The sequence below is a fragment of the Camelus bactrianus genome, chromosome 30 (genome assembly GCF_048773025.1).
Source record: "Camelus bactrianus isolate YW-2024 breed Bactrian camel chromosome 30, ASM4877302v1, whole genome shotgun sequence".
In the NCBI taxonomy this organism is placed as follows: Eukaryota; Metazoa; Chordata; class Mammalia; order Artiodactyla; family Camelidae; genus Camelus; species Camelus bactrianus.
In genome coordinates, this window is record NC_133568.1 from 8,398,081 (window position 1) to 8,414,167 (window position 16,087).

The 16,087-nt window shown below is 44.2% G+C and overlaps 1 protein-coding gene across 1 annotated transcript in view; it reads right to left on the reverse strand.

Moving 5' to 3' along the window:
- The window catches only part of PSTPIP2 (proline-serine-threonine phosphatase interacting protein 2), a 74,608-nt gene extending 62,226 nt beyond the window's left edge, over positions 1-12,382 (reverse strand). The window contains exon 1 of the mRNA XM_074355154.1: positions 12,254-12,382. Coding sequence (XP_074211255.1) covers positions 12,254-12,286 — 33 coding nt within the window. The 5' untranslated portion in view covers positions 12,287-12,382. The remainder of the gene's footprint in view (positions 1-12,253) is intronic.
- Between the last annotated feature and the right edge of the window lie 3,705 nt (positions 12,383-16,087).

Sequence of the window (16,087 nt, forward strand, 5' to 3'; positions counted from 1 at the left end):
TTTAGTACAGGTAAGAAAGCAGAGGCTTAAAGAGGTTCGGATTTGCCAAGGATCCCACAACGAATAACCGGGAAACCTGACTTTGAACCTGTGTTTCTATGTCTTCGAAGCCTTTTTTTAACCACTACGTTGCCCTCTGTCTCAAGCAAGTAGTGTATAACATCATTTAGGAAGAATTTCAGAAATATATGTAGAACTCTCTAAATTTTTAACCGTCATTAATAGAAAAACTAGTTAACAAAAATGGTCTATTCCTGAAGAATTTTGTTAATAGAGGTTAGTATTACCTCTTAAATAACTCATATTTTGGTAATTTTATTTCCTTGAGTGAATTTACTGGAGAAAATGCCAGCTGCATTGATTCTCTAGAATGTAAAATGAGATAAATTAAATTTCTCCAGGAGTTGCTACCAGGAAGACTTGAAGTTTATAAGAAAAACGTGTTAGACATAGACTATTGTAAAATAAATAATTAGGAAATTAATAACATTTTTAATGCACTAAGTGTGTTCATAGGGAAGTTCCACTTCTTTATAACGAAAAAGAACAATTTACTGCTCCAAGATAATAGAATGAAAAAATATTCATATTAAAAGACCATATCATTTTACTCTGTTATTCTTTTTTATTGGGCTGAACTGTATGATTCAGGGGTTGGTCAGAAGTTGAAGCTGAGAAAACAATAAAATAATCTATTTGGTTAAAAAAAAAAAAAAGGTAAATATTTTTTATTTCCAAGAGCTTAGGTCTTTCTGTCCCCCTAGTTCAGGACCTGGCTCTGCAGGATCGAGAAAGCTGTCTGTGTTTGACAACAGGGACACAGCCTCAGGAGAGGTGGTGGAGCAGAGAAGGAACTGTATTTGTGGCCGTTTATGAACTTGTCACTTTAAGCAGCTATTCTTAAAATAGAAAAAGCAGTGTTCCAACAGGAGCGGAGACTCAGCAGTGCCAGGCAAGAATGCAGAGGAAAGACCATGGAGACTGGTCTCCTGGAGTTCCAGCCTACATCCATCACCGAGCAAATTAACTACATTAATCAGGCGAGGGCGGCCAGGCTATGAGTGTTATCACTCAAACAAGACCTTCAGTCGGGGTGGAGTCTACACAGCTTACTCAAGTATTCCTTCTGCCCCATCCAACACTTCCAGGTGTTCTGGAAACAGATTTCCCCATCCCGTCACCTTCCCACTGCCCTCTCAGCACTGGTACCCCACAGCACCCCCCCTACTGGGCCTGCCCCCAAATCCTGCCCTGCTAACCCACTCCCTGCAGCCTGACAAGAGGAGGTCAACCTGTTTCTGATCAGTGTCATACATGTGGGTTTGAGCATTAACCAGAGCGTAGATGCACCCCAAGGGCAGGGATCAATCTTCTCCTAGCTCTAGAGGTCCACACAGATCTCCAGCTTCTGACACTGTTGGAACACCTAAGGGCTCATACTGAGAGACAATTAAACATTGAGTAAAACTCAAACCAGAAAAAAAATTCAAAGAAAAATAATTGAATGTTTATCCAGCTTTCAGCATGGGGAGGAGTTTTTAAACCTTGTGTAATAGATGAAATCCCAGAAGATTAGCTTAACAAACTTGACAGTATAAAATCTCCAAAGTACATATACATATTTAAGTACAATGATCATTTTGCACATGAGGATGCTAAGCTTAGGGAGGTGGAATAATCTGAACAAGGGCACATCGCTCAGCTTGAAAGGAGCAGAGCTGGGATTCCAACCCAGGAACGTCCAGTGTGAAAGGAGTGCCTTTCACCACTGCGTGCTAGTTACTGGATGCTAGAATGTGTGAACTACACACACAACTGCATAGACACACAGATACACACAAGAATGTACATTCAAATATTTGTAGTAAGTGACAAAGAATATCTTTATCATTTTTTAGAACTTGTGTAGATTTATAAGTAAAGCATGAAGAAGGAAATAAAACCATATTTAAAAGAGGAAATATAGCACGAAAATAAATGTTCACTCTCCCTAGTGATAAAAACACAAATGAAACTTTAATAAGGCATTTGCTTTGGCTTATTAAATGGGTGGGGAAAAAAACCACACTGGCCATGACTGATGTAGTGAAACTGGTATCTTCAGGTATTACTGGGAACACTGAGGATACCTCTGCCCTTTAGGAAATCAGTTTAGTTCCACACATCAAAAGTTTTAAGTGTCCTACTGGTTTTCTTTAATTGAAGTATAGTTGGTTTACAATGTTGTGTTAATTTCTGGTGTACAGAATAGTGATTCAGTTACATATATACATACTCCTTTTCATATTCTTTTTCATTATAGGTATTGAATACAGTTCCCAGTGCTCTACAGAGGGACCTCGCTGTTGAACTATTTTATATATAGTAGTTAGTATCTGCAAACCCCAAACTCCGAATTTATCTCTCCATCACCCCCTTCCCTGGTAACCACAATTTTGTTTTCTATGTCTGTGAGTCTTTCTCTTTTGTAAATAAGTTCATTTGTGTGTGTTTTTTTCAGATTCCATGATATCATGTGATATTTTTCTTTCTCTTTCTGGCTTAGTTCACTTAGTATGATGATCTCCAGGTCCATCCATGTTGCTGCAAATGGCATTATTTTATACTTTTTTATGGCTGAGTAGTATTCTGTTGTAAATGTATATCACATCTTCTTTATCCAGTCTTCTGTTGATGGACATCTAGGTTGCTTCCATGTCTTAGCTATTGAATATAGTGCTGCTGTGAACATTGGGGTGCATGTATCTTTTCAAATTGGAGTTCCCTCTGGATATATGCCCAGGAGTGGGATTGCAGGATCACATGGTAAGTCTATCTTTAGTTTTTTAAGGAATCTCCATCCTGTTTTCCATAATGGCTGCCCCAAACTACATTCCCACCAACAGTGTAGGAGGCTTCCCTTTTCTCCACAGCCTCTCCAGCATTTATCATTTGTTAAATGTCTTTCTGTTAATAAACTCTATCTTCAATCATTTAACAGATACTACTGTGAATCCATTATGTACCAGGCATTAACCCAGGTGCCGCTGGAGGAACGAGACAGAAGTGTGGGTCCTGACACTATGGATAGCCGTGCCAGCCCTGGAATGACCAGCTGGGGACTCTGTGTATGGGAGATAAACACTGTCCTTGTCTAGGCCATTGTTGTTGGGGGTTTTCTATTACTCGTGGCTGAACCTAATCTCATTTCCACAGAAGCTAAGTGAGCTTTCACCAGCTGGTGTCTGGTTTCTTAAAGGAGGAGCAGGCAAGATCATCAAAACAGAAGGAGAAGGTGGGAGGGAAGTGGAGGTCTGAGTCGAGAGGAACACAAAAGCACACAAACCAAAAGAGAAAATAATAAGTGTTGATGAGGATATGAAGAAATAGGAAACTCTTCTGCACTGTTGGTGAGAATGCAAAACAGTACAGTCACCGTGGGAAACATATGGCAGTTCCTCAAAGAATTAAAAATAGCATTATTGTATGATCCAGCAATTACAATTCCGGAATTGAAAGCAGGATCTTGAAGAAATATTTGTACACCCATGTTCACAGTGGTATTATTCACAGTAACTAAAACATGGAAGCAATTCAAGTGTCTGTTGACAGATGAATGGATAAGCATGATGTGGTATATACACACAATGGAATATTTCTCAGCTTAAAAAGTGAGGAAATTCTGACATTTATGCCACAATGCAGGTGAGCCTTGAGGACATTACACTAAGTGAAATAAGCCAGTCATAAAAAGACAAGTACTCTGTGACTCCACTTACATGAGTTACTTTCAATAGTCAAAATCACAAAGAGAGAAATATACTGGAGCTTGCCGGGGCTGAGGGAGGGGAGAATGGGGAGTTACTGCTTCATGGGTACAGACTTTCAGTTTTACAAGATGAAAAGAACTATGAGGGTGGATGGTGGTGATGGTTGCACAACAATGTGAGTGTATTTAACACCATTGAACTGTACACTCAAAAAAGGTTAAGGTGGTAAATTTTATGTTATGTGTATTTTACCATAATTTTTTTAATGTGGTATCAGACTAAGAAAAAGGCAATGCAATTAGTTAAATATGTGCGATTCAGTTGCATGGCCCCCGAATATTATGTGTCGTGCAGGGAGTGAAGGGCGGTGCGGGGCACCTTTTAACATCAAGTAGGTGAGAGTTCAATGTTCATTTATTCACGTGTTAAACATTTTTGGAGCACATACTCTGTTCTCAGAACTGTTTCAAGCTCTAGGGACACAGAGGTAAATAAGATAGAAGCTGATCCTAGTCTAGCAAGGCAGGCAAGCCACGAAACATGATTAAACATAAGAGTGATAAGTGTGCTGTTGGAAATACGCAAGAGACTTTCAGAAAAAGTCTCCTAGCCAAGACCTGGAGGCAGGAGTAGAGGTCAATGCAAAGGCTTGGGGGGTGGGGGGCGGGGTGGGATCAACACCTCCCTACCCTCTTCCCCAAACCCCCACCCCCACAACCCCTTGGGATGTAGCAAGTAGTTTCCTGTGGCTGCACTTCCCAGTGTGAACGCTGAGGGCGTGAGGAGGATTCACTACAACTTTCCTTATTCTTCACTCTGTATGTGTGCGCACATCTCTCCTCTCCTAAAACATAGTTGTAAAAACAGTGCTGTCATTCAGGTACTTGGCACTCACAGTGCCATTCTTGGGGATCAATAAAAGCACTTGAAACTGGAAACTACCCACCCCCCATAAACAAAGAGTAATATCTTTAAAGAATGAACAGTCATCTGTGAAAAAATAACATTTAAGATCATGGCAGTCTTTAAGGAAAAAAATCATGGCAAGTAAGTAGAGCATTTAAATATCTAAGAATACTCTTTTGTTTTATTTTCACAAGTATTTAGCTGTGATCATTTCTGTGAAAAAGAAAGTCTTCTACGACAATCAAGTTGTTTTAAAAATCTAAATGTAATCAATATTGGATATTAAATTTTATTAAATATTTTTCAGATATTAAAGAAAAAAGCAAGCAAGCAAGAAAGTCTTCACTTGGCTTCTAATCCCACTAACACAGTCCAGGGTGGCCTGGTCAGAGCTAATGCAAAGGCCACATCTGAGCTGGGAGGCCGTTTAATAGTTTCCGAAGAGAGAAACTGGTGAAGGTTACAGATTCGTGCACTGGGGTTTAACGCTGCCCTGGGCTGCCCTGCGCCTCCTCACACATACAGATGGTGTACAGCGTTTAAGACAGAGCATCAGGGCTGATTGAGGACAAGTTGTCCTCTTCTCATGAAGAGCAAGCCCATATCTGAAATCTGTTCCTTGACCCTTGTCTTAACTTCAGCCCAAAACTCACAAAGTAAGATACAGTTAGTCCCAGAGAGCAGGTTTAAACAAGCGGGCCAACACTCTACAGTGTTGAGATGTGGTACTCAGGCTACTGCCTCTACGAGAAGTCGGCTCCTCCCCTCTCCTCACACATGTGCTGTTTGGGAAGCAAGGCGCCTACGACCAACCCGAGGCAGGTTCCGTAGAACACTGGTACCCAAAGTGTCTGGTTTCCTGCTGCCTCACTGTTCTGGAGTGAGATCCCATTGCTCAGCAATCTTCATGGATTTTCATCATGTGTAAGAGTATTTGAACTCCTGGCAACAATATCTTTATTAACTTAAAGCATTTATTTCGTTGGAAAATTTTAAGAGTTTTATATTTTTAAAAATTATAATGGCTGTCATTCTACAAAGCTAACCAACAGTTCCTCTTATCTGAAGTTCCTTTCTTGTCAAAGCTGGAGATTTCTAGTGTAGGTGAGGCAAGAAAAAAGTCAGCTACTTCCATTAATGCCAAAACTAAGATGATACTTGTGCTGTGACAAAATATGAACAAAACTGGACATTCTGATTAAACTTAGGAGATAGTGAGAATCACAGAAATTAATTGCAAAATTATCTATTCGTTGTACAACAAAGAGAGGTACTTTGGATATTCCATACATTTGGATAGAACCCATATTTTGTGTTAACTGGCTGATAACATCTAGAAATGCTTTCACCAGAAAAATCCATGAATTCACATGCATTCATACACACACCAAGTGTGCGCATACCAAGTCTTTCTGACTTCAGAATGAACTTAAACTATATGTATTTATTTATCTATGCGTGTGTTGAGTATATTTTTAGGCCTCTACTATAATGGGTATCTGAGATACCGAACTCTGAACTCTACATTCACTATGTAAGTCCAATCTATGAATAAACTGTTGTTGGGGAGGGGAGCCTGATATACTAGTGCATGAAAAAAGTCTCTAATATTGGGAAAGGGTGGAGCTCAAGTGGTAGAGTGCGTGCTTAGCATGCTTGAGATCCTGGGTTCAATCCCCAGTACCTCCTCTAAAAATAAAGTAAAACCTAATTACCTCCTGCTGCCAATTAAAAATAAATAAACTTTTAATTAAAAAAAAGAAAAGAAAAAAGTCTCTCATAAAGGTGAAGAATGCCTCCTCACCGAGGCTGTGGAGAAAGGGGAACCCTCCTACATTGCTGGTGGGAATGCAGTTTGGTGCAGCCACTATGGAAAACAGTGTGGAGATTCCTCAAAAGACTAGCAATAGTCTTACCATATGACCCAGGAATCCCACTCCTGGGCTTGTATCCAGAAGGAAATCTACTTCAGGATGACATCTGCACCCCAATGTTCACAGCAGCACTATTTACAATAGCCAAAACATGGAAACAGCCTAAATGTCCATCAACAGGTGACTGGATAAAGAAGATGTGGTATATTTATACAATGGAATACTACTCAGCCATAAAAACCGACAACATAATGCCATTTGCAGCAACATGGATGCTCCTGGAGAATGTCATTCTAAGTGAAGTAAGCCAGAAAGAGAAAGAAAAATACCATATGAGATCGCTCATATGTGGAATCTAAAAAACAAAAACAAAAACAAACAAACAAAAACAAAGCGTAAATACAGGACAGAAATAGACTCACAGACAGAGAATACAGACTTGTGGTTACCAGGGGGGTGGAGGGTGGGAAGGGATAGACTGGGATTTCAAAATTGTAGAATAGATAAACAAGATTACACTGTATAGCACAGGGAAATATACACAAAATGTTATGATAACTCAGAGAGGAAAAAATGTGACAATGAGTGTGTATATGTCCATGAATGACTGAAAAATTGTGCTGAACACTGGAATTTGACACAACATTGTAAAATGATTATAAATCAATAAAAAATGTTAAAAAAAAAAAACCACACACCTTAAAAATTGAAAGGCAAAAAAAAAAAAAAAAAAAAGAATGCCTCCTCACCAAAAAAAAAGGAATTAGAAAGTCCAGAAAAAAAAGAATGGAGATCTAATCATAATATACTATTTAGCTTTGAAATAAACTTTACATGTTGTGACAATCTAACTAGTGACTATTGTTTTTCATTAATGAGCCTTTTGGAAACATTGAGATTCTTAACGAATATGCTTGCATTATCTTGATTTTTTTCAGTTTGTTAACAAACTTTCATTTCCTTTCCACTTGTTCAGGTTTTGTTTTATATATTTCAATAAGAATTTCTCATTTTCCCTAAAAGATAGGTCCTATGCCTCTTATTAAAATTTTCAGAAGCTAAAGCAAGAAAAAGGAATTTTTGATCATTATTTTAAAGACAGAGCCCACTGGCTGCTCTCGGAAGAGCGAACTGGACAGGGTGACGATCAGCGAGTTTACCTTGCGTTTGCCACCAGGCAGGACTACACAAAACAGCCCTCCTGGTGTGTTTCTAAGCTCTGGTTTCTGAGGGGGAGTATTTAAAAAGAAAAGCAACAGCCTGTACACTGTATAAAATAGCACACGGAGTGAGCATGAAGGGTCTGTGGGATAACCTGTTTTCTTCCTTATTTATTTAAGAAAAAAAGGCAGCATCCCACAGTGTACAGAGAAAAGTCACAGAGCAAAGCCAGATGCAGCACCAGCTCAAGTTCTACTAAGGCCCAGGATGACCAGATTCCAAGGTGGTCAGAGATCTGGAGCAGATGGACAGCCGTAGGTGGCCAGAGGTAATGAGCAAGTTCAGACGGCCCAAGCCTTCCGGGGCCATTCCCCAGACAGCGCAGGGAGAGGCCACGCCCACTGTGGGTGCAGGGGTCGGGGAGGGCAGTGCAGGACAGGGACCGTGCTGGCCTGGGCCAAGAGCGGTGAGAATCAGGAAGGCCTGGTCAAAGTAATGATCTAGAGGACAGACAGGTAAAGGCTGGGTCTCACACCGGAGTGAGGAATGTGGGGATTCCCTGGGGTGGGAGGCCACCTTCCTCTTCCGAAGCAGGTTCCACTGCACCTGTCCCCAGTGATCACGGGCCAAAGGCTGGGATTTTCCCTCTACTGTGGCCTATTTCCCTGGAACTCTGGAAACCACATCCATGGTCACTGTCTTGTTCTGACAAGGTACCACCAACATTAACCAAGAGAAACTACCCGCTTAACCACACGGTCACAAAGGCACACCTAGGACCGCTGGGCGAGAAACAGGACAGGCATGTTTGTGTCAGGCAAACTCAGCTGGGGACCATTCCAGTTTTGAAGAACACTGAGTATTCGCTTTTCAAGCAGATCCACTGAAAGCTTCCTTTAAACAAGTTTTCCGCTAGGCATTTGTCTACGATCATGTATAAAGTATGTGCTGACTCGTACTTTTTCCGCAACGTGTACCTAATTTACAATGGGACTCTTGGCTTCCACGGAACCTTCCTCTCCTGGACCTGTGATGGCTCCTGCGAGGACTGAATCCCTACACCTCTGCCTCTCTTTATCTGTTCCCTCCCTCCCTGTGTCTAAACACAGGTATTCACCAAGAGAGCTTCTCTGGGGACCTCTTATCTGTTGATTCTTTCTTCTGGAGTGACCATCACCCATTTCTTTAAACTGTCGCTCTGTGCTGATAAAAGCTGACAATCACAAGTGCTTGCTATGTGCCAGGCACGTACTGAACTCTGATTGAATCCTCACAGCAGCCCTATAAGTAGACACTGTTATTAGCCTCATTTTTATACATGGAAAACCTTAGCCTTGGGGAGCTGAAGTCACCTGCCCAAGGTCACCCAGCTATAAGGGACAGACCTAGGATCCAAACTTGGCCCGATGACCTCAGAGCCTCTGCTGGTGATTGATGACCCTTCTATTCATTATGCTGTTCCATGCACTCTCTTGCCTGGCCACCCTTTCCAAGGTGCCAGGGCCATCTCCACCAGCCCCTCAAATCCAGAATGTTGACCACCAGACATCAGAGCACACTCATTGACATGTTCGCATTGGTTGTTAAAATATTAAAATACTCCCAGTCCCTGCTGCCTGGCAGTCTGTTCCCGCCCTAAGCCGTCCCCATATCCAGCAACCCTGGCATGGTCCTGGGGGCAGTGATTGCCAAGGAGGGTGGTTCAGGGTGGTGCGGCCTTGGTCCTCGCCAGTGCTACCCCTGAGGTTAAATATTGTTAATATCACTTCTGCCTCCTCCTCCTCCTTCTTTCCTCACAAACTAGTTCCTCATTCTGACTTCCTTATTTCTGGGGCCCGCACCTCACTCTCCAGATGACCTTACACAGAGCATCCTCTGAGCCCTCCTATCCTCTCCCCTATGACTCCGCTTCAATTAGTGACCTTGTCCTGTGGCTTTATCCTCTTCCACTCTCTGCCCTTCCTCCTGTCTGTCTCCTCCTGTCCCTTCCCTATGATTTCCACCCTGGAACAGACCCTTTCTACCCCTGTTTTCTTAGCCCCTGCCAGACTCTCCCATCCCCCTTCCCCTTCCTTCTCTGCATCCCTGAGAACAGGTATTCAAGGCCAAAGCCTGCTCTCCCTGCCGGCTCCCTCCTGAGGAAGCCACCTTCAAACCCAGGGGGTGATCCTACCCTTGCAAATGCCACCTTCATTAGAGCTCCTTATACAGAGAAGGTATTTAAAATATTTATTTAATTCTATTAGCTGATGCCCACTTGTGTTTCCAAAGTTTTCTACCTTAATCACAACCTTCTTGTCCTTGAAGCAGGAAAGTTATTGCCATCCCCTCGGTGCTAACAACAGCCTTGCCCCACCCCTACCTCTGAGAGCGGGAGAGCCTTGCAGGCAGCCCTGAAGTCTCCAGTGGTTTCCCTTCTACCCCTTTTCTCCCAAATCTAAGCTGACTGTCCCATCTGCCCAATTTCTGAGCATCCATATGCCAAGTACCGTCTCAGTGCTGGGGGCTCAGTGGATGTGGTACGCAGTGCAACCCCTCCTCCCCCCACAATAGCTCATGGTTAGAGCTGAAGGAGAAAGATATTCACATGAAGAGGCAAATGGTGGTCCACCATCTACCTCCCACAGCGCCAAAGGGATGCTCTTGCTGAGCCCCAGCCTTGGCGAAAGCACTCACTGAGCGTTTGGTCCATGCAGAGTCCTGCTCCACATCTGATAGCTCTACCACCTTGGGAATATTGCTTAACCTCTCTGCCACTCAGTTTCCTCATCTGTAAAATGGGATAGTCAGTAAGATACTCCATAGGGCAGTTGTGAGACTTAAATGGTATGTGTTTAGAACCGTGCTTGCCACAGATTCTATACACAGGAAACTTAGCTATTATTGTTAGCTTTATATTATTTGACAAAGTATTACAGGAAATTAGAGATGAAAGATACCTCTGCAAACTATCTCTCAGGATTTCATATCTTCTGAAAGTATAAGCTCAGAGGAAAATAAAGTATAAATCCAGAAAGTTCTCTCCCTTGGACCTTCACCCAACCTCTAACTCCCAACCCAGACCTCCTGTCTGCCCCCTCCCCTAGCCACATCTGTGAGTCTGCGTTGGGGACAGCTGGGGGGCTGCTTTAGTGTGGCCTGGGAGCCTCTAAGGATGAAGGCTACAGCTCTCACCCCATCTCACGCCTTGTTGGCCTTACAGATCTAGTAAACTTATTCAACAACTATTTGCTGAGAACCCACTGTGCTTTCAGCCTGTGCGAGGGGCAGTGGCATTGAAAGCCAGTACAGGACCTGTCCACAAGGTGCTCACATGCTTGGAGGCCCTCAAACTCAAAACCAAAAACCGACAAATGCTATGAAGAAACAGAGCATGTGCTATTGGACACAATCAGGAAAGGGTTCCCTGAACAGAAAACACTGGGCAGAGATCTGAAAACTGAGAGTCACACTTTGAGGGGAAGAAAGGCATCTCTGCGCTGCTTTTTCCCACAATGCCTGTCATGGGACCCAAAAGTCTTATATTCCACCTGAAGAAAGCCCAGGCCTCCGTGAGGGCCCGGCTGTAAGGATGCTCACCTTCTCTCCGGAGCTGCCATAGCCCTGCACCCTGCAGGTGCGCAGGAAAACTCCAGGAAAGGGGGCCTCACACGGCAGAGTCTAAATTGGGTCCCCGAAGCCACATGGCCAGCTTTCTCCACCCAGCAGCCCTCAGTGGGGGATAGGAACTTGCTGGGCAGCTATGAAGCTAAGTGAGGTGCAAGCAGGATTCCAAGTAAGGAGCTGGAGCCGCTTGGCAGTGAGAGGTCAGCCTGGAGGCGTTGCTGACTTCCTGCTCCTGCCCTAAAGGGATGAGGGCGGTTCCCCGGAATGACAAAGTACAGATCGTTGAGAACCTGAGGAGTAAGAGGATGCGGGTGGCGGGGAGAGGGCTGGATAGAGAGGGGCAGGCAGACCTGCTGCCTCCGGGCTGGGCCGGTTCTCGGGCTCGGATGCCCCCACCAGCTCGCAGGGTCTCACACACGCACTGGCCTTCTGGGCGGGGGCAAAGGCTGGGAGGGGCTCAGGAGACGGGGCTCCGGGACAGGGCAGAGCTCCTGCTAGAGAATCCCTCCAGGGTCTGCGGGAGGAAATCGGGCGCTAACCGGGCTCAGACAGGCGGCACGTTTCTGCGGACCTGGAAAGCCCATCAGCCCGATGACGTTCGCCCCAGGTTCTCCACACGTCCCCACAAATCCGCACAGGGCGCAGCCTCCGGGGCCACTGGCGACTCTCCCCGGACGGGTGGCTCCTCCCTTTGGGTCTCGGTTTCCCCAAGTGTGAGGAGAGGGGGAAATGTCCCGACTCTAAGGTGGCTTCGGCTACACCCGTCCGCGGTGTCCGGGGCCGCTGGAGAGGAGCCCGGGGTCCGGACCCCGAGGACCCGCGGGCGCACAGGGGACTGAGCGCGGCGCAGACAGAACTGCCCGGGTTCTGTCCCCGAGCACGGGACAGGGGCCCACGGCTCCCCTCGGGGCCCCAGCTCCCGAGCCCGGCGGTGGGCCGCCCGCACTGCCAACTCACCCAAAAGTTCGCCTTCAACAGTGAGCCCGTCATGGTCGGCGCGCCAGGAGCGGGGAGAGCCAGGGCAGGCGCGCCGGGACAACGACAGTAGCAGCCCGGGGAGCTCTGCCGTCAGCCCCGGGATAAGCCCCGCCCCGCGCCCCGCCCCGCGCCCGCCCCGCGATGCCCACACCACGCGCACCGCCACGAGCTGAACGGAGGGGTGTCAAGCTACCCCACTCAGCGAGCCCTACATCCCCCGGTCCTTTGGGAGGCCTTTAAGGATTGGAAACCGGTCCTGTCGCCTCCCCGAACTCGGCTCGGTTCCTGCCCAAAGCCCCCTCCTCCCAATTCCTCGAGTTGAAATCCAGGCTCAGCGCGGTGGTGGAAGGACCCCCCGCTTAATTGGAGGTGGTCGCGGGAACCTGGCGTGGGCTCGGTGAAGCCCAAGCATTGTCAACGCTCAGCGGCCGCCATGGGTGTCTGCGCTTCGTCGAGTCAAGCGCAGGACCCCAGAGGCACCGCCACAGATAAGCTCCTGGGCATATTTTTGTATAAAAGTCGGTGCAGCCACTTTGGAAAACAGTATAAAGATTCCTTTAAAAACTGAAAATGGAGTTACCATATGATCCAGCTCCTGGGCATATATCTGTGGAAAACCTTAATTGGGAAAGTTACCTGCACCTCAATGTTCATAGCAGCACTATTTACAATAGTCAAGACGTGGAAGCAACCTAAATGTCCATTGACAGATGAATGGAAAAGGAAGTTGTGGTATATATGTACAGTGGAATACTACTCAGCCATAAAAAGAATGAAATAATACCATTTGCAGCAACATGTATGGACCTAGGGATTATCATACTTAAGAGAAATAAGTCAGATAGAAAAGAACAAATATCCTATGGTATCATTTATATGTGGTATCTAAAATGTGATACAAATGAAGTTATAAAAACAGAAACAGACTCAAATAGAAAACAAACTTATGGTTACCAAAGGGAAAAGAGGGAGGAGGAATTAGGAGTTTGGGATTAGCAGATACAAACTACTATATATAAAATAAACAACAAGGTCCTCCTGCATAGCACAAGGAACTACATTCAGTATCTTGTAATAACCTGTAATGAAAAAGAATACATAAATAAAAAACTGAATCACTATGCTGCACACCAGAAACTAATACAGCATTGTAAATCAGCTGTACTTCAATTTTTTTAAAAAGTCATGGAAAAGTCATTAATACTATTTTCCCTTTACACCACGTTCATCAGTGGGGTGTCTGGGAGCTTAGCTCCTCCCCAACCCTTGCCCATTCTCAGGATCCAGACCCGAGACCCTTTTCCAACAATCCCACTCCAGCAGTAGGAGCCCCAAGCTTCCTTCCTCTTCCTCCACTCTTGTAATATAACACCTTCATAAACATAAAACAGGGCAAAAGTCAGACCCATTCCTGCTTTGTAGTAATATGGCGCTCTGGTACAAAATACATGCCCTCACTCCAGGGATAGGTCCATTTAAGGAAAGGGGGATGAAGGTCAAGAGCACCAAGACAGAGTGCTCAAGCCCAGCCCACAACCCCAGGCCTGGAGAGGCAAGCTTTGTCTCTGAGCCGGTTTTAGCTTGGTCCAGACACAGTAAAAGGATACTTGCTGAGGTGCAGTAAAGGACAGCTGGAAAGTTCTGCCTAGTAATACCAGCCCACCACCCCTCCCACTGTGATTAAATCCCACCTGTATAGTCACCCGCAACAACAAAGATGGAGAGGTGGCCTCCAGCCCTGGTTGTGCATCTCTTTGGAAAGCAGTGAGGTTAGAAGGAAGGAAGGGAAGCACCATTAGGGGCAGCAGAGGCCACGGTGGGCATCAGGACCGGCTAAACAGCAGGAGGGGTAAGAAACAGCGCCAACTAGGGAAATGAAAGACGCTGAAGTGCCACAGACAGCATCAAAGTTTTTCCTGGAAGTTTTGGATATTTGGAACAAATATTTTAGATACAACTCTAACTGTAAGTTTTAACATTTGCTTTGTAACTTCTCACATTTCATTGTGCTTGGTTTTCGAAGCTCAGACCCCAAAGACCCCTGAATTTTAACTCTCTTCCACCACCTGGTGGTAAGATTGCAAATTGCAAATCGTTGTCCACACTGCCAGAAATGACTCCTCATTCGTTCCTCATGTATTAAACTCATCACCTGGACGGGTGTTGTTAGTAAAAAGACAAGTAATATGTGTACTATATCCAAGGGCCTATAACAAGTTTGGTATATTTTACTAACAAAGTTAAATAAGACTACCACAACAATTATAGAATAATGAAATTTAATGATCAATACATTTAACTACTGTTAATACTTTGGCATTACCTCTTTCAATAATATACATTCCCATTATTAAGCTCTTACTGTACCTAAAATTTTGAGCCTTGCTTTTGTAACTTAACAACATTTCACTAGTATTTTCTAAAGTCTCAAATACAGTTTTTCCCACAAAAAGTTTGATGGCACATGTAAAAATTGAAAATCTCTGTGAAGAGAAATTTGGCCATTTCATCAAAATTTAAAATGTTCCTATATTTTGACGCAACAATTCCATGCTGAAGAATTTACCCTTCAAATATGTCCTCACATGTGCAAAATGAAATATGTGTAGTTATTTATAGCAGCGTGGTTATTCTAGCAAAAGATTTGAACTCAATGTCATCAGTGGAGAAATAGCTTAATAAATCATGATATATCTATACCATGAAATCATATTCAAGCATTAAAAAAGTGAGGAGGCTGTGCGTTTTGATATGGAACAATCACCCAGATAATTAAGTGGGAAAAAAAAACCGAACAAGATGGAAAACAAACTGCTGTTTGGGAGAGGAGGAAAAGGAATAGACACACACACACGTTTTAAATAATCCCTTGTGGGGAGGGGCAGGGGCAGAGGGACATAGCAGGGAGGGTGGCCTACTTTTCACTTCATGCCTTTCTGAACTTCTGACTTTGTACATTATGAGTTTATTTCAACCTCCCCAAAATTAAAAAGTAAACTCTTCATTATCATTTTTTAACTTCTGCATAATTTCCCATCAAGAGGATATGCCAATACTTCCTTAGCACTTCCCTAATGCTTTTAGAAATATTACTGTGATAAAGATCTTGTATATAAATCTTTGTTAAAATTCCTCATGTGGAATTACAGGTCAAATAATATAACCTTTTTTCTAGGTTTTTGAAATAAAACTGTCAAATTGTTTTCCAGGAAAGTTGTGGAAGAAAGGGAGGCTTCCGCAGAGGGAATTAGGGATCTTGTCACTGAAATAGAATAAATGGATGGTGGGTGGCAAAAAGAACAAATGCCCACTAAAATCACCAATTTTCCTTTCACATGTTTTAAACTCTGATCTCTACATCCCTCTTCCTCACCTTCACCAATTCTTAGTTTGTCATTCTTTCTTCTTGTCTCTCCTCTCCTCACAAAGCCACGTTTCCCTATTGCCCATCAGAATTAAGTCCCAAATTCCCCAGAGTGTGTCTCAAGATCTTTCCAACCCTGACCTTTCCCACTTCATTCACTGGCTTTCTACCATCCCCTCAGCCCAGGGCAGTCAGGCTTTCTGTCCTGCCATCCCATCTCTGCTCCTGCTCCGCAGGCTGCCTGGGTGCTCGTCCTTCTGCTCAAGTTCCAGCTCATCACCGCTTCTCCAGCCCTCAGGTCTTATCACTTCTTGAATTTCTAGAACTTGTCATCCTTATCACACAAACTAGCCCTTAATAAAATATGATTTATATCCTGATGTTCTTTTCTAATTTGTTTCTCTTGGATGGTTTACCTTCCCAAGAAGACTGCAAAGCACCTCAAGGTA